Consider the following 21,202-nt stretch of genomic DNA (forward strand, 5'->3'; position numbering starts at 1 on the left):
TGTAATTATTATTTAAAAATTTTTTTTAACTTGGTCTTTTCCCTTTTAAAATAGTTATTTATTTTTAAATTTTTATTTAACAATACAGCTAGACTGTATGCTAAACACTGTTTTGTATGCTTTTAGGGGTATTATGTTGTCTTCCTAGCAACCTTGTGAGGCAGGTGGTATTATTATCCCCATTTTACAGATGAGGAAACTGAAAGGTGGAGAGTCTAAGTAACCTGCCCAAGAGGTGGAGCTGGAGCTTAGACCAGGCATTTTGGATACATGCTGCTAACTGCTGTGCCACAGAGTTTCGTGTAGCTTATGATCCATGTGGTGATTCCCACACTTGACTGTACATAAGAATCACCTGGAAGTCTTGTTAAACCAGGTTGCTGATCAGATTCTGTAGGTCTGGATGAGAGCTGGGGAATGTAGATTTCTAACAAGTTCCCAGGTGATGCTGTGAAGGCACTTTGAGAACCACTGATCCATCATTGTATTGAGACCACGGGAAATAAATAGCTAATTTATTAATGTTGCTTAAGTTTCATTATAATAATTGAAAATATTAGCTTTTAGAAATAGGAGCTCTTTGCAGCTCAAAATCTTTCTGTTTAAAAATTACCCCTGGAATTCATGCTTATCTCACTGTTTTGTTTTCGTTTTTTTTAAATGGGAATTATTTATTTATTTATTTTTGGCTGTGTTGGGGCTTAGTTTCTGTGCGAGGGCTTCCTCTAGTTGCGGCAAGTGGGGGCCACTCCTCATCGCGGTGCGCGGGCCTCTCACTATCGCGGCCTCTCTTGTTGTGGAGCACAGGCTCCAGACGCGCAGGCTCAGTAATTGTGGCTCACGGGCCCAGTTGCTCCGCGGCATGTGGGATCTTCCCAGACCAGGGCTCGAACCCGTGTCCCCTGCATTGGCAGGCAGACTCTAAACCACTGCGCCACCAGGGAAGCCCTTATCTCACTGTTTTAAACTCCACTTTTTATTTAAGTAATCGCAAGCCTTATTTCACATGTTTTAAAAGCCATTTTGTGAATTGCTGGTTTATATCTTTGCTTAACAATGTAATAGGATATAAAGGTTTTTTTCATTGATTTCAGTTGAAATATTTGCTATTATATTTTGGGCAAATATTTTCCCCATATGCTATTTGCCTTTAATTATGGTTATGATTTATTGACTGTACATTTTTTATTTTTATGCAATGAAATCTCTCCCTCTTCTGTTACTTTTAGGCCTAGAATATCTTTCTTCATTTCGTAAACATAGATATTGATGCTTTTTTCTGGTAGTTGTTATAGTTGCTTTATTTTCTTTAATTCCCTAACCCAGTTGTAATTTATTTTGGGGCAAAGTGAGGCTGTAAATGGATTTTTCTGTTTAATTTGCCTTCTAGTTTTCCTTTGTCCATTCACTAAGTAATCTTTCTCATTTTTAAATAGTCTAGAGTCGCTTTCAGGACTGTATTCCATTCCATTCTGTGGTTTGTTCCTTCTCTGTTATCACACTGTTTGAATTAATTGAGCTCTGTATTGTATTTTAATATTTGGTAGGGTGAGACTCTGGCTCTCCTCATCACTATGTTTATCTTTTATAACCAAGACTATCTTTGTTAAGGAGTCAGATCTCCCTCCTTTTTTTCCAGAAAGCAGGTAGGAAGCTGTTTTTTTGACAACTCAGTAAACATCACTAACTTCTTGGATTTTGGAGAAATATCTATAGATTCAAGGCAACTGTTATAATAACTACTTGGCATTGGTACAGCAGGAGAGTTTCAGACTAAAAACATCATGAAGAAGAAAAAATATTCTTTTATCCTTCTCTGTTGACTTTGCTTCAAGGAATGGTAAGAAGGGAGGCAAAGAATTCAGTAGAGGTGTTCAAAGTACCTGTTATATATACTTCACCATAGGCTTGTAGAACAGTCCACTAACAAAGGTCTTTCCCATTAAAGAAAACTATGAATTATGTAGGTTAGGCAAACAAAAGAATGTACACTTTTATATTATTATGAGAAAGGAAAATCTATTTCATTGACGAAGAGTTAGTATGGTTTGGTTAATATTTAAAATGATGTGTAGGAAACCAAATGACACTTTATAGCAACACAAAAAAACCCAAGAGATTGTTTTTCTACCACTGAGATTATAGCCTTAAATGATGAAGAGTCTCTCATAACTGCATTTGTTTGTGAAATTAATATTTGAGTCAGGCCAAGCTCTGTGTGGAGTGATGCTGTAAGGACACCTTGCTGAAAATGAGCCTGTGGTTTCTCTTCCTGCCTGATGTCCATTTGGCATCCACACTCTTTTGATAATTCCACTAAGCCTTATCCTAGAGTGCTGTGAATTGGAGGTGTACTGCCAAAAATGCTATTTTAACCATGCTTTTAATATAATTTGAAAGGTGATGAATTGGACTCAAATTGCCTCTGAATCTATATTTTCCTGCTCTTGTGTCTTCCTGGGTACCTTTTCCACCTCCTATCACACTTCTTTGTTGTAGCTATTTTTTAACGTGGATTTTGTTTTTTATAAATTTATTTATTTTCTTTATTTATTTTTGGCTGCCTGGGTCTTCATTGCTGCACGCGGGCTTTCTCTAGTTGCGGCGAGTGAGGGCTACTCTTGGTTGTGGTGTGCAGCCCTCTCACTGCGGTGTCTTCTCTTGTTGCAGAGCATGGGCTCTAGGCACGCGGGCTTCAGTAGTTGTGGCACGTGGACTCAGTAGTTGTGGCTCGCGGGCTCTAGAGCGCAGGCTCAGTAGTTGTGGCGCACGGGCTTAGTTGCTCTGTGGCATGTGGGATCTTCCCGGACCAGGGCTGGAACTGGTGTCCCCTGTCTTGGCAGGCGGATTCTTAACCACTGTGTCACCATGGAAGCCCTAATGGATTTTTTTTTTCTCCATGCTGGTATTGTTTCTTCCTAAAAAGAAACAATATTGCCCTTGACAGTGCAAACTGAAAATAAAAGGGAAGGTCATGCTGGTTGCTTGCTCCAGCGAGAGAGCAGAGAGAACATGTTATTCTCAAACAAACCAGCATATTTGTCTTGCCTACCTCTTTCCCTGTTGCCCTTTCTCTCTGTTTTAAAAAAAATTTTTAATTGAAGTATAGTTGTTGTACAGTATTATATGTTACAGGTGTACAATATAGTGATTCACAATTTTTAAAGGTTATACTCCATTTATAGTTATTATATAATATTGACTATATTTTCTGTGTTGTACAATATATCCTTGTAGCTTATTTTATACCTAATAATCTATACCTCTTAATTCCCTACCCCTATACTGCCCCTCTCCCCTTTCCTCTCCTCCTGGTAATCACTAGTTTGTTCTCTATATCTGTGAGTCTACTTCTTTTTTGTTATATTCACTAGTTTGTTGTATTTTTTAGATTCCACATATAAGCAATATCCTACAGTATTTGTCTTTCTCTGTCTGGCTTATTTCACTAAGCATAACGCCCTCTGAGTCCATCTGTGTTACTGCAAATGGCAAAATTTCATTCCTTTTGACAGTTGAGAAGTATTCCGTTGTATATATATACCACATCTTCTTTATCCATTCATCTGCTGATGGACCCTTGGGTTGCAGCAACTGAAGTGCCCTTTCTCTCTTATCTCAATGGGCTGGGTTGCCATGTGCACCACAGGTTCAAGCTTTGGGAGCAATAAAATAAAATGGAAGCTGCTATGTCTGCATGATATTTCTTCCCCTTCCACACACACACACGCACACACGCGCGCGCGCACACACACACACACACACACACAACCGTACTGTTGGAGGGGAAGATACTTTTCTCGGATGTGAAGGGGCTAATTTTACAAGGTTAGGTTTAAGATCCATGTCTTCTTCCTCTGTTCTCTTTGCCCTCCTTTGCCCTCCCCCACCCCCCAAGTCATCAATATACCTAGTCTGCACCTAATTTGTGTGCAATAAATCTTTCTTAAAGTCAATTAAGAAACTCGGTGCTCCTTTAGGACTACAAACCCTGTTAAACCTAACTTTTCATCCCCACAGTTCTTTGCCCTTAGTCAGCACTGAGGCACTGCTTATGGAATGGAAATAAGGTTTAAATGAGAGATTTGAAAGGATAAGACATCCTATTTGTAAATCTATTGTAAATTATTTTCATCTTATTTCTTTTCTACCATTGCTTAGAAATATATCCTTCCTTAGAGTTGTTTTATTTATTTTTTTCTTTCATCAAGGCAAGTGTCTGAATAAGAGGACATTTTGAAGCCATATAGTTTAGCCACCTAATTAAATCATTACAGTGATGCTGTAGGGCTTGTGTTACTATTTTCATCTCTATTTTACATATGAGTCAACTGAGGCATAAAACGGCTGAGTCACCTTTCTAAAGTCTCACAGTGAATGTTGATGCTGGGATTCCAAATCAGGTCTTTTTTACTCCCAGAGCCCAAAATTTACTTCTGAGAAAATTGATTATTCCATTTTTGCCTCTACTGAACTGTAGGGACTTTTTTCTAAGTCGTGGTAATAGCCAACATTCTTTGTAAACAAACTTTTGGGATTAACAAATTTCATATCACAGTAAACATTCGTTACTCTAAATGGGACAGAAAAATGAAAACAATCCCGTTGCTAATTTTGTTGTGTCACTTAACAGGCATGAGTATGGCTACAACTGTTTTCTATTTTGCCTCGAGATCCCAGGTCAAGGAATTATTTTATTCTAGCCTGCAGAGACCCACAAATCTGTAAACATTTCTTGCTTGGGGATCTAGTCTTAAATTGCCTTAGGAAGCATAACATGGAACTTCTGAAATACTCTTTGTGGATTCTTGCACGTGTATTTGTTTATTTTTTGTGTGGCTTTAAGTAATTTAAAGCCACACAAAAAATAATGTATTTAAATAATGTAAAATCTTTCCAATATTGTTTGCATATAAATATATATATTTAAAAGTGTGACTTCCTTAGCAACTTGCTATAATGTGTATTTCTAATATGGTAATTATAACTTTTAATGTGTGTTCCACAATATTAGACATTTGGAAAAAAATCCAGCAAACTCAAAGAACAAATTAGAAATAAACCAGATTATATCTTGTGTAAATACAACTATGAGAAACTAAATGCCAATGTAATATTGTTTACAAAGGATTCATTGAATTTCTTTCTCTCAGATTCTAAAATTAAAACTTTACATACATATCTAAGGTTAAAATTGGGGACTTGGAATAAATTGAATGATTTTTTTCAATTAAAAAAGCCTTTAAAGTTATTAAGATTTTAACATAATAAGAATGCCCGAATTCCTAAACGCTGACTGAAAAAGGTGCCATTTTTTTCCCTCTGAAAATGCATCTGAAGCACTTTTTATAAATCGATGTGAAAACTGTCTTTGTTGAAACCCTGGCATTAGGGAGCAGTGCATGTGGTCAGTAAGCAGGGGGTAAGGCTAAAGAATGAGAGAAGAAGAATATGCTTTTATAGAGGTGTTGCTATAGGGATACTTTAAGGACAGTGCTGCAAGGAGAGTTGAAAGTTCCCTTGGTGAAAGCTGTGTTTGGTTTAGATACTGATTGAATTGGGACAACTCCCAAAAGCCACCATAAAAGGTGGAATATGATAAAAACAACCTTCAAGACTCCTGGTGCGATAAAAGGTATTATTTGTTGTTGTTGCCTGTGTGTGTGTGTGTGTGTGTGTGTGTGTGTGTGTGTGTGCGTATACTCTTTCTTCTGATATAATTCCTGTCTGGATCCCTGGAACAAAAAACTGATATTACGTAGAGAAGATTTTAAAACAACTCAAGTGAAATATTTTTTTTCTTCCAATTTTATCTGAACCTGAAACTGATAGAAGTGAAATGAATACTACTGATTTATGCTCATGATTTTGGGAAACCTAAAACCACTTAGTGAAATGGTTATTCACTAAACCATTTATAGTGAAAGCCTGAATTGTGAAAGTTTGCTAGGAATGCTAAGATAAGATAAAAGCCAAATTTTAAAACAAATTTAGATGATTTACATTTAATTATCTTTAAGAGATGGTTTCTAAAAGTTAAGACATCAGTGTTATAAGCATTTATGATAGAGCTAAATATCTTCAAATTAGTGACCAAAATATTCTTGAAGCCTCAATCTCAAGTCAAAAATTTGTCATAGTCTATTATGGCTTATTTTGTTTTTTTACTTCCAGTTTTATTATTTTTAAATTCTAATTTTAAAAGTACACTGACTTATATCTTTATGTGAATGTAATGGAATTCTTTCATCATATTTTTCATTTTGTTTTTAGACTTCTTATAAAATATGAGGATGACTCAAAATTTCTCCTCCGTACTGTTGTGTGTAGATTCTAGAGGGTGGTAGCCAGATGCACCCAACTTTGCTTCTGGAACCCTAACAATTTTTCCTCAGTGGTGACCCCCCAGAACATACTTAGGTAGCTGCGCCATTTTACTTACCTGCAAACAAATGTAGATACAGTAGCAAGTCTTATGCTGGTGTTTGGCTACCTGGAATATACTGTTAATAAATTCCTATTGATATATGTTCTGGTGATTTCCAAAGTTTTATATAAAATGTACCATGCAGTTTTATAGCTGATTGAAACTTGGAATCTGGTGTTTGGTTATATATAAAAACACCAAAATCTTACATTTTTATATATATTTACCAAAACATATGTTTCCTTTATCTAACAAATAACTTTTAGTTAGTTCTGATTGTTCTGAGTTTCCTTGAAATAATTCAGTTGAAATAGTGCACTTATTTAAATTTATACCAATTTAAAATATTGGGGGCTTCCCTGGTGGCGCAGTGGTTGAGAATCTGCCTGCCAATGCAGGGGACACGGGTTCGAGCCCTGGTCTGGTAAGATCCCACATGCCACGGAGCGACTAAGCCCGTGAGCCACAACTACTGAGCCTGCGCGTCTGGAGCCCGTGCTCCGCAACAAGAGAGGCCGCGACAGTGAGAGGCCCGCGCACCGCGATGAAGAGTGGCCCCCGCTTGCCGCAACTAGAGAAAGCCCTCGCACAGAAACGAAGACCCAACACAGCCATAAATAAATAAATAAATAAATAAATAATCCTTCCCTCTACTTAAAAAAAAAAGAAAAATATATTGGGCGGTGGGGTGGAGAAAGTGAACAGAAACCTCTTTGCCTTTTCCCAAGGATATAATTAAAAAAACCATATCAAAAAATTACAATAGCTTCTTTTTATATTGGGAGAGTCTTTATTCTGCTTATTACCTCTTCCTAAGATTTCTCGTCATATTCCCTCCTTACCTCCCTTCCCATCTGTGCATATATGGAAGTCAGGTCTTCCTCTTTTCTAGACGTTTTTTTGTTTGTTTTTTGTTTTTAACAGATTATTTTTAAAATTTATTTATTTATTTATTTTTGGCTGTGTTGGGTCTTTGTTTCTGTGCGAGGGCTTTCTCTAGTTGTGGCAAGCGGGGGCCACTCTTCATCGCGGTGCGCGGGCCTCTCATTATCGCGGCCTCTCCCGCCGCGGAGCACAGGCTCCAGACGCGCAGGCTCAGTAGTTGTGGCTCACGGGCCCAGTTGCTCCGTGGCATGTGGGATCTTCCCAGACCAGGGCTCGAACCTGTGTCCCCTGCACTGGCAGGCAGATTCTCACCCACTGCGCCACCAGGGAAGCCCTTCTAGACGTTTTAAACTCATTTACTTTCAGGTGATTTGAGATGTGGCTGGTTTAAGAAGATTGCGAGTAATGAATCTGTGGAAAACTGGGAAATGTTAAGTCACACCTAAAAACACTCAAATTAAAATGTTTTCTTAGAACGTTGCTGGTGAAAGAAAACACATTTTGGGCCCAGATTCTGCCTACATGCCACTACTTGGCAACTCTTTCTTTCTTTTTTTTTAAAATTGAAGTATAGTTGATTTACAATGTTCTGTTAGTTTCAGGTGTACAGAAAACTGATATATATATATATCTATATATATCTATATATATATATAGATATATATATATTCTTATATATTATATAGATTATTTTCCCTTATAGCTTATTAGAAAATATTGAGTATAGTTCCCTGCGCTATATAGTAGGTCCTTGTTTGTTATCTATTTTATATATATAGTGTGTAATTTTAATCCCAAACGCCTAATTTCTCCACCCACACCCCCTCTTTCCCGTTTGGTGACCATAAGTTTGTTTTCTACATCTGGGGGTCTATTTCTGTTTTGGATATAAGTTCGTTTGTATCATTTGTTTAGATTCCACATATAAGTGATATCATATGGTATTTGTCTTTGTCTGACTTACTTCACTTAGTATGATGATCACTGGGTCCTTCCATGTTGCTGCAAATGGCATTATTTCATTCTTTTTTTGGCTGAGTAATATTCCATTGTATATGTGTACCACATCTTCTTTATCCATTCATCTGGCCCCTGACCAACGGTGTTTCAGAGCTGGGAGAGAGGCATCATCTGTGGGAGAAGGACTCAGACAGGATAGATGGTGACATGGGGCCAGACAGAGGGCAGGACTAGATAGTGGTTGCCAGAGTTGTCTGGTTGGAGAAGTAGAAAAGGTACCTAGGCAGGCAGGCCTAGAAGAGAGAAAGGCAGAACCAAGTTTGGTTGGTTGACTAGAGAAAGCATATGAATCAGTGAGCAACCATTGAATCTGGTAGAAAAACAGACGTCTGACACATTTTGGAGAACTCCATGTAGTTGGCAGTCTCGTGAGGGGTGTGGCCCTTTCCCTTTCTCTGCACTGTCCTCTGTTGCCACACTTCTAATTCAGTCCCCAGAAAAGTGCAACAGTGGGCCTTGGAAACAGTGTTCGTTTAGAAATAAATGGAGAAAGCAACATCTCATGGTGATAAAGGGTTTGACTCTGGTGTTGAACAGATAATGAAAGCAAATGTTGCCTCCCTCTGTATTCAGTATGTCATACGTGTACGTCTCACAGCTGAGCCCCTCCCCAGGATGTGTCCTCAGCCCAGGGGATTTGCCTCATCTGAGGTATGCCTCTCGATAGGGCAGCCCATATCCTGCCAGTGGGTACGAGGTCCCTGCCCCTTATTTCCATTTAGGACCTCTCTGAAGGACCACCCCAGCTAATTGCATCTCAGGTCAGCATCTCTCTCTCTAAAATCCTGCTTCCCTCATGCCCTTAAAAGTGTTGGTTTTGAGAGCATATCCCCCAAAACACTTCCTACTGACAAAATTCCTTCTAGAGTCTTCTTCTCTGTTAGCTTGACCTTGACAAATGATCATACCAAGGCAGATACAAATATAGAGATGGGGAAGGGAAATCATTTGTATGTGGGCCAGCTTCCATGAACTTCTGGTTGAATTCTGTTTCTGCTGAGGGTGCCACAACAGGGGCGAGGTGGACCCAGAAGGAAGGATGGAAGAAGTTGGAGAATTGAAGACAGGAGGTCAGGGTATCACTGGGGAGGAGAGGTCCTCATAGCTTGTAGCTCAGGAAGCTGGTGGAACATACAGGACCTAGCTCAGTTGTCCTCACTTTTTCTTTATCATTTGCCTCTTTATGTAACTTATTAGGAAAAATTTTAGATATAGAAGCAGAATTTTCCCATTAGTTCCCATCCTTGCAAACTGTAGGGACTGGCTTTTATTTTTTTTCCACATTCATGTTGCCTTTAATTTCCTCCACTGTGGTCTTTTTCTTTTTTTTTTTTTTTAAATTTATTTATTTATTTTTGGCTGTGTTGGGTCTTCGTTTCTGTGCGAGGGCTTTCTCTAGTTGCGGCGAGCAGGGGCCACTCTTCATCGCGGTGCGCGGGCCTCTCACTGTCGCGGCCTCTCTTGTTGCGGAGCACAGGCTCCAGACGCGCAGGCTCAGCAGCCATGGCTCACGGGTTTAGTTGCTCCGTGGCATGTGGGATCTTCCCAGACCAGGGCTCGAACCCGCGTCACCTAGCATTGGCAGGCAGACTCCCAACCACTGCGCCACCAGGGAAGCCCTCTTTTTTTTTTTTTTTTTTTTTTTTTTTAATAATCCTCTCACATATGCCAGGCCACTGTTTTTACTTTGCGCTGCATACACAGAACTTGGGCTGTGATGTGCTTCTTTTTGATTCCTGTCCTCCCTATTGGACTGTAAGGAGCCACACCCATCCTCTCCAGTTGCATCCATAGCTGGTCAGAAGTGGGTGCTGGCATACAGGAGGGGCACAATGACATTTATTAAATACATGAATCAAACAATCAGAGAATGGATCAAAATTAGAATAGGAGTAAGACTTCCTAAATTCTGGCCATGGTTCTGTAACTTCCTGGACTTCATTTCAGTTTCTAGATTTCTGGCATATTTCTTAACGCCACCATGCTTCATTTCCTTATTTCCATCTGGGCTAATGACACCTCCTCTGTCTGCTCACCCAGGCTACTTGTGTGAATCAAATGAGAAGTATACACGGAAACGAGAGTAAATTCAAGTGTTGTAAAAATATAAGGTATTTTTATGAATTCACCACGTGATTATTTTCTTTTGCAATGTTTATACCCACAAGTAGAGGAAGAAAAAAGTGACAGAAAAAAACTACCAAAGTTCTGGAGAAACTATTCAAATTTATTGTCTTTATTTAGAGCTAGAAGATAATTGAAGGAAGCCACCGTATGAATGCCTATAATGAACTCTGCTGTTTTCACTCTCATTATATTTATTGCTTATCTTCTCTTTATTATGATTATTACTCCTCTGTAGGGCACATGTCTATCATTGTTTTTCTATATTGTACACACAATCCTTTATGCAGAAGTCTAAGCTTTGTTTTCAAATTCAGGATCGTTTGGACTTTAGAAATATAATATGGTGGGCCTGCCACGTAGTCTGTATCACCCCCAATCAGAGACTGTGTCTTTGTAATCAGACACATTACTATTTCTGCAAAGAAAAGTATGCATTTTAACATTAAGTGGGGTAAAGAAAGATTATAAACAGGATCTTCTCAATTTAGGTGAGTTTTTTTTTCACCAAATGATTTTTACTAAAAATGTGTGAAATTGAGGCCTATTTAAAGGTTCAAGGCTGATGTATGTATTACCTTCTCTCTCCCACACCCCCATACATGCCTAATTAAAATTCCTCATGGTAAGAAAGCATTTCCTCCGTCATTGTTTCCCTAGAGACTAACCCACTGCCTGGAACCTTGTCTGATCTATGTGTCCTTAGAAAACCACCCATATTTAACTGCCTCCCAAACAAATATATGAAAATTCTCTAAATATTTAAATTTTCTTGTTAATTTGCTGACTGACATATGCTATTTGCTTTTCCTTGCCTAACAGTGATAAAATTAAAATGTTATAATGAATGGTTCAGACTATATTTTTAACTAACAATAGCCAACTGAAGCTGAAAGACTATCTTTTGTTTTGTACATTTCCGAAAAAAAAAAAAATTTATAAGGTTTAGAATAGTTAAATAAACCAAACACATTATCAGGATATACACACCCTCTCCCCTCCCACCCACTCCCTATCATGTAAGACCAAATTTTCCAGATTTAAATGACAGTATCTCAGACATCATAGGATATTTTATTCATATTGGAAAAATCATGTCATCTTTCAGCAAATGTCCTTGACTTACTGCATTTTGACCCTTCTTAAATAAATATATCTCGGGTAAATTTTTGTCTAAATAAATATACAAACAGTGGGAATAACCCAATATGATAGTGATGTTTTGGAGTAGTTAATTGGGCAATAATAATTTGATTGAAACAGATATAAATTTTTAAAATGTTCATACCACTTCATTCCCATTGTTACACATAGATACAAAGGACATAGTTCAGGCCAGTGATTCTCAACTGGGATGATTATTCCCCAGCAGAGTTTTGACAATGTCTGGAGACATTTATGATAGTCGTAACTTGCTGGGTGGGGAGAGAGAGGCGTGCTCCTGGCAGCTCATGGGTAAAGGCAAGGGACGCTGCTAAATGTCCTGTAATGCACAGGGCAGCCTCTCATAACGAATAATTATCCTGCCCAAACTGTCAAGAGGGTTGAGGTTGAGAAATTTCTAATTTAGGAACTGAGATAATTATATTCTTCTCGTCCCTTGTGCCTTAGATTTAAAGTGAAATGGTACTAAATTTTGCAAATGTAACTTTAATGAAACTGGGCTCTTTTTATCTAGTCACTGGTTTTACATACAAAAGAAATACAACTCCACTTCCAAAAATCTTAGGAGCACTATGTCTTTACTGACATGTGCTTGAAAAAAACTGAAGCAGTGATTAGAGCACTCAGTATAGGCAAAAATCCTTAAAAATTCCCTTTTCTCACCTTTTTCCTCAATCTCACTCTTCCACTGGCTCTTGATCTTCTCCCCTCCTTTCCTTCTCTGTCCTCTCCCATTAGTCTATGCTGAACTTGTGCAGAGTAACTTCGGATGCCCTTGTTCCTTGCCACTTTTCTCTCCATTGCTCATCTGATCAGAACACCAAAGACCCGGAAGGTAGACCCAATCAAGCAAGCCTAGAATCTTTCTTTTATAGAAGACAGAATGAAGAAGGTGTGTGTGTGCTGTGTGTGTGTGTGTGCACGCGTGCACGTGCACATGTGTGTATCTGTCACACAAGTAAATGCCTTTGTTTAGTTAGCCTTTGCTGTGTAACAAACCACTTCAAAACTTTGTAGCTAAAACAATCATAATTCATTTCTCATAACCTGTGGGTTGGCTGGTTAGTTCATAGTTAAACATGGGTGGTTTTCTGAGGAACACATATATAAGGCAATGTGCCAGGCAATGGGTTCATTTCTAGGGATACAATGATGGGGAAAATGCTCTTTTCCTGGAGGAATTTGTAATCAGGTATGTATGGGGATGTGGGAGGGGGGAGTAACAGATGCATCAACTCTGAAGCCTTAGATGAGTCTCAGTTTGCTGGCTTCATCTGGTTTGTGTTCATCTGCAGGGTTGGCCAAACTAGAAGGTTCAAGATGACCTCACCCACGTGATTGGCAGTTGGTTCTGGCTATTGGATAGGGCATCTCAATTCTTCTCCACATGGACCTTCCTCCTCCAATATAGACTGCTTTCCTTGCTTGGTGAATTTAGGACAGGGATCCGAGACAGCTAAAATAGAAACTGTAAGAGTTCTTAAGGCCTAGAAGCAGATGATATAAAGTCATTTCTGCTGCATTATTGATCAAAGCAAATACAATGCAAGATCAAATTCAAGGAGAGGGGAAATCAATTCTGCCCTTGAGGGGAGGAAGAACAAAGTCACATTGCAAAGGAGAATGCCTACTGGGACTGGAGGATTTTTTTGTCCATAATTTAATATCTGTCCTCTGATCACTATGCTTTTTCTACATCAAAATACACTCATTCCCTCCCAAGACATCAAAAGTCTCATCCAATTATGTTATCAAGCTCCAACTCTAGTCTCGTGTGATCTGCATCTGGTCCAGATACAGAGGAGGCCCCTCGGGTGTAATTTCTGTCAGTCCCCAGACCTGGAAACTAAAAAGAGAAGTTACTGCTCCCCATTCATCCAACATTCAGTGATGAGACGGGGAAGGACCATTGCAATGGATACTTCTGTCCAAAGAAGGGAAGAATGGAAAGGAGATGGAAATCGTGTTCTGAAGTCATTCTGAGGTCCAGCCAGGTACACGTGGCCCCCCTCCTTTAATTCAAGGGCAGGGGTCATTCCCTGTCTTTTTGATAAGAAGTGGCTCATGTTTGTGGCTGATAGTCTTCTTAGCCATATAAAGCTGTGGTTCCAAAGTCGTCTCTTCATTTTGAACTGTCCTGTCCCTTTAGTGCAGACCGGTGGCATTTTTGCTTCACAGATTTGTTGGCTTCCTAAACATCTGCTTGGAGTTCATTCTGTGGCCCCCAAAACCCAAAGTCTGAAATAAAACGTTGGAGCACATGTGAGGCTGCAGTGGGCAGTGCCCTTAAGATTCTTAGAAGCTGGTTTGTCTGGTTGAGAACATCAACCAAACACTGAAAAAAAAAATTAAATTAAATTAAAAAATAAACAAACAAACAAACAAACAAAAATACCAAACACTGCCTTAAATCTTTCTGAGTTCTTCACAATGGTTCTTACGGTCACAGTCTTGATTGATTGATGTCCTGAAGCTATTTTTTACTTTGCAAATCTTTTTCCAGGAGAGACTGACAATGACAAACCATTATTTTTTCTGACGCGCCCTATCAAAGGTCTCCTGTGTTTCCTCTAAATTCTGTTTGCAAACTAAATAGTTCCTTCTTTGGTTCATTTCCCTTTCTTCCAGTACCTTATAATGTGCAGCTGAAAGAAGCCGGTTGACAGCTTTCTGCAGGGAAATCTCCCTAGCCAGTTGCAAAAGTTCAAGTTACTACCAATGACAGAATATATAATGCATAAAATATGCGTAGCTCTCCTTCCAGCCCCAGCTAGCAGTTTCCTCACTGTTCTTTCAGCCTCTGCTAACAGTCTTCTTTGTGTCCTTCAGCCTCCTTCCCCATCTGATCCCAAGGCCACCTGGGTTTGTTTCCGGTCGTTACTTGAAAGTTAAAAGTGCATGTTTAATGTGCATGAGAAATAATGGCGTTCTTTAAATTTTATGGATATATCCAAATTTTCTCTAAATTTAAAGGCTTTGTTGTTGATTTTATTCATTTATTCATTCAACAGGATTTAGTTGTAACATTTGTAGGCATTGGGAAGAAAGTTACTGTCCTCATGGGGTTTATTTTTTTATTTTTTTATTTTTATTTAATTTATTTATTTTTGGCTGCGTTGGGTCTTTGTTGCTGCGCACAGGCTTTCTCTAGTTGCGGCGAGCGGGGGCTACTCTTCGTTGCGGTGTGCAGGCTTCTCATTGCGGTGGCTTCTCTTGTTGCAGAGCATGAGCTCTAGGCACGTGGACTTCAGTAGTTGTGGCACGTGGGCTCAGTAGTTGTGGCTCACGGGCTCTAGAGCGCAGGCTCGGTAGTTGTGGCCCACAGGCTCAGTTGCTCCGCGGCATGTGGGATCTTCCCGGACCAGGACTTGAACCCTTGTCCCTGGCATTAGCAAGCTGATTCCCAACCACTGCGCCAGCAGGGAAGCCCCCTCATGGGGTTTAGATTCTAGTAGGCAGTCCAGGATTCTGAGCCGAAGCTCAGGAGAGGTCAGCTCCAGCTCTACCTCTCTAGAACTTAATATTTAGACTTTAGCCAAAAGGTCCTTTTTTAGAAAGCTGAAATTATGTTTCTTTGAGCATTACCTTTCAAAGGGTGAGGAATTGAAATGATATCTTGTTCATCTCTGATCCTCACAACATCTAGTTTACAGCCAACAGTTGACACACAGTAGATGTTGGTGGGAAGAGCAGAATTCACCCTTTCCTTGAAAGGTGTTACATTGGCCCCTCTCTCTGGCCTTCATCTCTTTATATCTCTAATTAAGTCCTTCATTCCTGGGATAAACCCCACTTGATCATGGTGTATGATCCTTTTAATGCGCTCTTGGATTCTGTTTGCTAGTATTTTGTTGAGGATTTTTGCATCTATGTTCATCAGTGATATTGGCCTGTAGTTTTCTTTTTTTGTGACATCTTTGTCTGGTTTTGGTATCAGGGTGACGGTGGCCTCGTAGAATGAATTTGGGAGTGTTCCTCCCTCTGCTATATTTTGGAAGAGTTTGAGAAGGATGGGTGTTAGCTCTTCTCTAAATGTTTGCTAGAATCCGCCTGTGAAGCCATCTGGTCCTGGGCTTTTGTTTGTTGGAAGATTTTTAATCACAGTCTCAATTTCAGGGCTTGTGATTGGTCTGTTCTTATTTTCTATTTCTTCCTGGTTCAGTGTTGGAAGGTTATACTTTTCTAAGTATTTGTTCATTTCTTCCAGGTTGTCCATTTTATTAACATATAGTTGCTTGTAGTAATCTCTCATGATCCTTTGTATTTCTGTGGTGTCAGTTGTTACTTCTCCTTTTTCATTTCTAATTCTGTTGATTTGAGTCTACTCCCTTTTTTTCCTGATGAGTCTGGCTAATGGTTTATCAATTACGTTTATCTTCTCAAAGAACCAGCTTTTGCTTTTATTGATCTTTGCTGTTGTTTCCTTCATTTCCTTTTCATTTATTTCTGATCTGATCTTTATGATTTCTTTCCTTCTGCTAACTTTGTTGCAAAACGGTGTGTGGCAGGCAGGAGGAGGCCCTTTTCAAATGCCAATGGTCTGCAGAACCTGCCTCTCATTATTGTTGAGGTGGCCTGAGAACACCATGTAGCGGGGCTGCTGAGCAAACTGGCAGAGGAAGTGTGTGAGGTACGCCTGCAGATCCATCTGTTAGAGAGGGTCCTTCAGGGAGTCAAGGTCGTCTTCCTCATCGTCCTCGTAGTAATCCTCTTCGTATTTACGTGTGGTGAGAATATCAGACAAGAGTTAAGCCATCCTCCTCCTCGTCATGGTCCTCCCTGGTCCTCCCACATGTCACTGGAGTCACCTTGGCTCCACTGTGCAGGGGCGGCCTGGCGGGCGGCATTGGCCTCCATGACGCTGGACAGCTCGTTGATGATTAGCTTCAGGATCTTGACCAGCAGAGGAATGTTGGTCCAGCGCTCAGGGTTCTTGGCTGACTTGGACCGGGTGCGGGTGCCCTCGTCCAGGCCGTAGATCTCCTCCCCCTTCACGCAGATGTCCTGTAACTGCTTGTCATCCGCGTTGATGCCGTGCTGGAGCAGCTTACACAGTGCCACAGAGCTGACTTTGCCCTCGTACTGCCCGTAGGACAGGTGCTGCTGGCTGGTCCACTCAGCCATCGCGAACTCCAGGGTGGGCTTGCCTCTGGGCCCCAGGAACTCTAGGAGGGGCTCCAGCTGAGTGTGCACCAGGTGGGCGAACACCATGATCAGGGACTGCATGCCGCTGAGCGTCTCTGCCTGCTGCGTCTAGCTGAGGATGGCATGGAAAATCTGGTCCAGGCTCTCCCCCGGCTCCCACCCCGCCTTGGAGATGAGGGTGGACACGAGGCGGCCCGCGAAGGCGGTGGTGAACTCGGAGGTGCGGGGGCCCAGGAGCTGGCTCACCACCTGCGTCACACACCACAGCCCATTGTAGCCGTGCAAATCAAACCACAGTGAGCTGTCACCTCACACCGGTCAGCATGGCCGTCATCAAAAATCTACAAACAATACGTGCTGCAGAGGGTGTGGAGAAAAGGGAACCCTCCTGCACTGTTGGTGGGAATGTAAATTGATACAGCCACTGTGGAGAACAATATGGAGGTTCCTTAAAAAACTAAAAATAGAACTACCATATAACCCAGCAATCCCATTACTGGGCATATACCCTGAGAAAACCATAATTCAAGAAGAGTCATGTACCACAATGTTCATTGCAACTCTATTTACAACAGCCAGGACATGGAAGCAAACTAAATGTCCATCAACAGCTGAATGGATAAAGAAGATGTGGCACACATATACAATGGAATATTACTCAGCCATAAAAAGGAACTAAATTGAGTTATGTGTAATGAGGTGGATGGACCTAGAGTCTGTCATACAGAGTGAAGTAAGTCAGAAAGAGAAAAAATACCATATGCTAACGCACATATACGGAATCTAAAAAAACCGTACTGATGAACCTAGTGGCAGGGCAGGAATAAAGATGCAGATGTAGAGAATGGACTTGAAGACACAGCGGGGGAAGGGGAAGCTGGGACGAAGTGAGAGAGTAACACTGACATATATACACTACCAAATGTAGAATGGATGGCTAGTGGGAAGCTGCTGCATAGCACAGGGAGATCAGCTCGGTGCTTTGTGACCACCTAGAGGGGTGGGATAGGGAGGGTGGGAGGGAGGCTCAAGAGGGAGGGCATATGGGGACATATGTATACGTATAGCTGATTCACTTTGTTGTACAGCAGAAACTAACACAACAAGGTAAAGCAATTATACTCCAATAAAGATACATATTAAAAAAATAAAGCCTTCCTGAAGGCAACGTTTTTTTCTTTGTATATTTGTTTTCCCTTATTGCATAACAAATTACCAAACTTAGCAGTTTAAAACAACGTCCGTTTATTATCTCCAAATATTTGTGGGTCAGGAGTCCATGCATCTACCTATGCCCTCTGCTCAGGGTCTCACAAGTCCACGATCAAGGTGTCAGCTGGGCGGCATTCTCATCCGGAGGCTGAAAGAGGGAGGAATCCACTTTTGAACTCATTCAGGTTGTTAGCAGAATTCATTTCCTTGTGTGTGACGGAGCTTCTTCCTGGCTCTTGGCTGGAGGCTGCCCCCCAACTTCCAGAGGCAGCCTGCAGTTCTCTGCTCCAGGGCCCTCTCCATGGCCTGTTCACAGTTTGGCTGTTTGCTTCTTTAAGCCAGCAGGAGAATCTGTCACTCCAGTCAGCTCAGAAGGAATCTTACATAAAGTAACATGTTCATGGGTGTGGCATCACATCACCCTTGCTGTGTTCTGTTGATTAGAAGCAATTCACAAGTTCTGGTTGCAGTTGCCCACACAAAGGTGTGGACTCCAGGAGGTGGGAATTTGCGGAGGTTACCCTATTATAGTGTGTTCACCACGCTACTCATCTGGTGAAATTCCTGTAATGCCTCTATCTTGTTGCATTACTCTATAGCCCTCCACTACACATGTGCCCTTTCTTGTCTCTCTCGACCTCTAAATATTTACCTTTATTATAATTTTTTGACTTTGCTACTTTTTTCTTCCAGTTTTATTGAGGCATAATTGACATTCAGCACTGTATAAGTTTAAGGTATACAGCATAATGATTTGACTTACATACATCATGAAATGACTGTCACAGACAGTTTAGTGAACATCCCTCATCTCTGTAGACACAAAATTAAAGAAATAGAAAAAAATTGTTTTCCTTGTGATGAGAACTCTTAGGATTTACTCTCTTAACCATTTTCATATATAACATACGCAGCGTTAATTGTATTTATCATGTTGTATATTAAATCCCTAATACTTATTTCTCTTGTGACTGGAAGTTCGCACCTTTTGACCAGCTTCATCCAGTTCCCCCTCCTCCCATCCCACCTCTGCTAACCGTTAGTCTGATCTCTTTTTCTGCGACTTTGTTTGTCTGTTTTTGAAGTGTAATTGACCTAAACACTGTGTTAGTTCCTGTTACACAACACAGTGATCCACTATTTCTATGCGTTTCAAAATGATCACTATAAGACTAGTTACCATCTGTCATCCTACAAAGATATTACATAGTTATTAACTATAGTCCCCAAACTGTACATTTGATACCTGTGACTCATTTTGTAACTGGTAGTTTGTACCTCTTAATCTCCCTCACCTACTTCTCTCCTCCCCTCAAACCCTCCCAGCAACTGCCTGTTTGTTCTCTGTATCTATGACTCTGTTTCTCTTTTTTATGTTTGTTTTTTTTTTGTTTTTTTGGATTTCACATGTAAGTGAAATCATACAGTATTTGTCTTTTTCTTTCTGACTGATTTCACTTAGCATAATACCCTCTAGGTCCATCCATGTTGTTGCAAATGGCAAGCTTTCACTTGTTTTTTTAATGGCTGAGTAATATTCCATTTCATGTATGTGTATATATATATATATTCATATATGTGTATATATATATATATATATATATATATATATATATATATATATATACACACACACCACATCATGTTCTTTGTTCTTTACCCATTGATCTGTTGATGGGCACTTAGATTGCTTCCATATCTTCTTGGCTATTGTAAATAACGCTGCAGTGAACATAGGGATGCATGTATCTTTTCTAATTAGTGTTTTTGTTTTCTAAATACCCCAGAGTGGAGTTTCTGGATCATATGGTAGCTCTATTTTTAAATTTTTTGAGGAATCTCTATATTGTTTTCCACAGTGGCTGCACCAGTTTACATTCCCTCCAATAGTGCATAAGGGTTTCCTTTTCTCTACATCCTTGTTATTTTCTCCAGCGCTTGTTACTTGTTGTCTTTTTTGATAATAGCCATCTAATAAGTGTGAGATGATATCTCATTGTGGTTTGATTTGCATTTCCCTGATGATTAGTGATGCTGAACATCTTTTCATATACCTATTGGCCATCTGCATGTCTTCTTTGGAAAAATGTCTATTCAGATCCTCTGCCTATTTTTCAATTGGGTTGTTATTTTTTTTGATGTTGAGTTACATGAGTTCTTTGTATATTTTGGATATTAACCTCTTATCAGGTACATCTTTTGCAAGTATCTACTCCCATTCAGTAGGCAGCCTTTTCATTTTGCTGATAGTTTCCTTTACTGTGCAAAAGCTTTTTAGTTTGATGTGTATTCCTAAGACCGATGTCAAAGAGCGTACTGCCTATGTTGTCTTGTAGATATTTACCTTTAGATATATCATGGTAGAGACTGTGTCCTCTTCATCTCTCTGCATCCCTTTGCACCAAGCATAAAACTTGGCACTTAGTTGGTCTCAAGTGAACTTTTTAAAAAACAGATTTATTGAGGTTTAATTATTCAGTGAACTTTCAATAAATGAATGAAGATAAACATAGGGCTAACATATTGCAAATTTTAAAGCATTTGCTGATAATTTTTAAATAAATAATTGACTTGCCTAATATATTTGAAGTTTTACTGGCTCTTCCTTCAAGACGATAATTGGTAAAATGAATTATAAGAAAAAATAATATAATAATCATTTCTGGAGTTGTGTAACTATGAATTTTTTTCATGATACAACTTCATGACATGTTATCTAACCAGATAATTTTTTTTCTTCCAGATGAGCAAGAGATAGTACAAAAACGTACTTTTACAAAATGGATCAACTCTCATCTGGCCAAGGTAAAGGAAACTACCCAGAGTTCTACGTTTACTTAGTTTGAGCCAATACATCATTAAACGCACAGTTTAAAGTAATGCTGCTGTGACTATTGTCACTATAACTAGTCAGTAATGTTGGCACCTATCAGTTTAATTGTGGCATCTGCTAACATTTTTTCCAAGAAAATTAACAGATAACCAGAGTCGAAAGCAGTTACTTCATGTCAATTCCATGAATCTTGATGAAATATTTCATTCAGTTGTTTCTTCGGTACTGATGTGTGTCATATCAGAAGGAGAATTCATGCTGGATTTTTGTTTGTGTTTGTTTCTATTTGGAGCAGAAAAAAGCAATGAGTAGTCTGCCCTGAGCAAAGAATTTTATCTAAGGAGATCGTGTCTGGGCTCCCCTCTCAGGTGCTCTTAGAGAAAAGTAACCAT

The 21,202-nt window shown here is 39.8% G+C and overlaps 1 protein-coding gene across 9 annotated transcripts in view; it reads left to right on the top strand.

Annotated features, from left to right (window-relative positions):
* The window catches only part of SYNE1 (spectrin repeat containing nuclear envelope protein 1), a 442,116-nt gene that overhangs the window by 49,488 nt on the left and 371,426 nt on the right, over window positions 1-21,202 (top strand). For all 9 annotated transcript variants that reach the window (XM_082474323.1, XM_082474327.1, XM_082474328.1 and 6 more), the window contains exon 2: window positions 20,721-20,782. In XM_082474323.1, the coding sequence (XP_082330449.1) occupies window positions 20,721-20,782 (62 nt within the window). The remainder of the gene's footprint in view (window positions 1-20,720; window positions 20,783-21,202) is intronic.

This window comes from Balaenoptera physalus (genome assembly GCF_965194825.1).
Source record: "Balaenoptera physalus genome assembly, chromosome: 9".
Taxonomy (NCBI): Eukaryota; Metazoa; Chordata; class Mammalia; order Artiodactyla; family Balaenopteridae; genus Balaenoptera; species Balaenoptera physalus.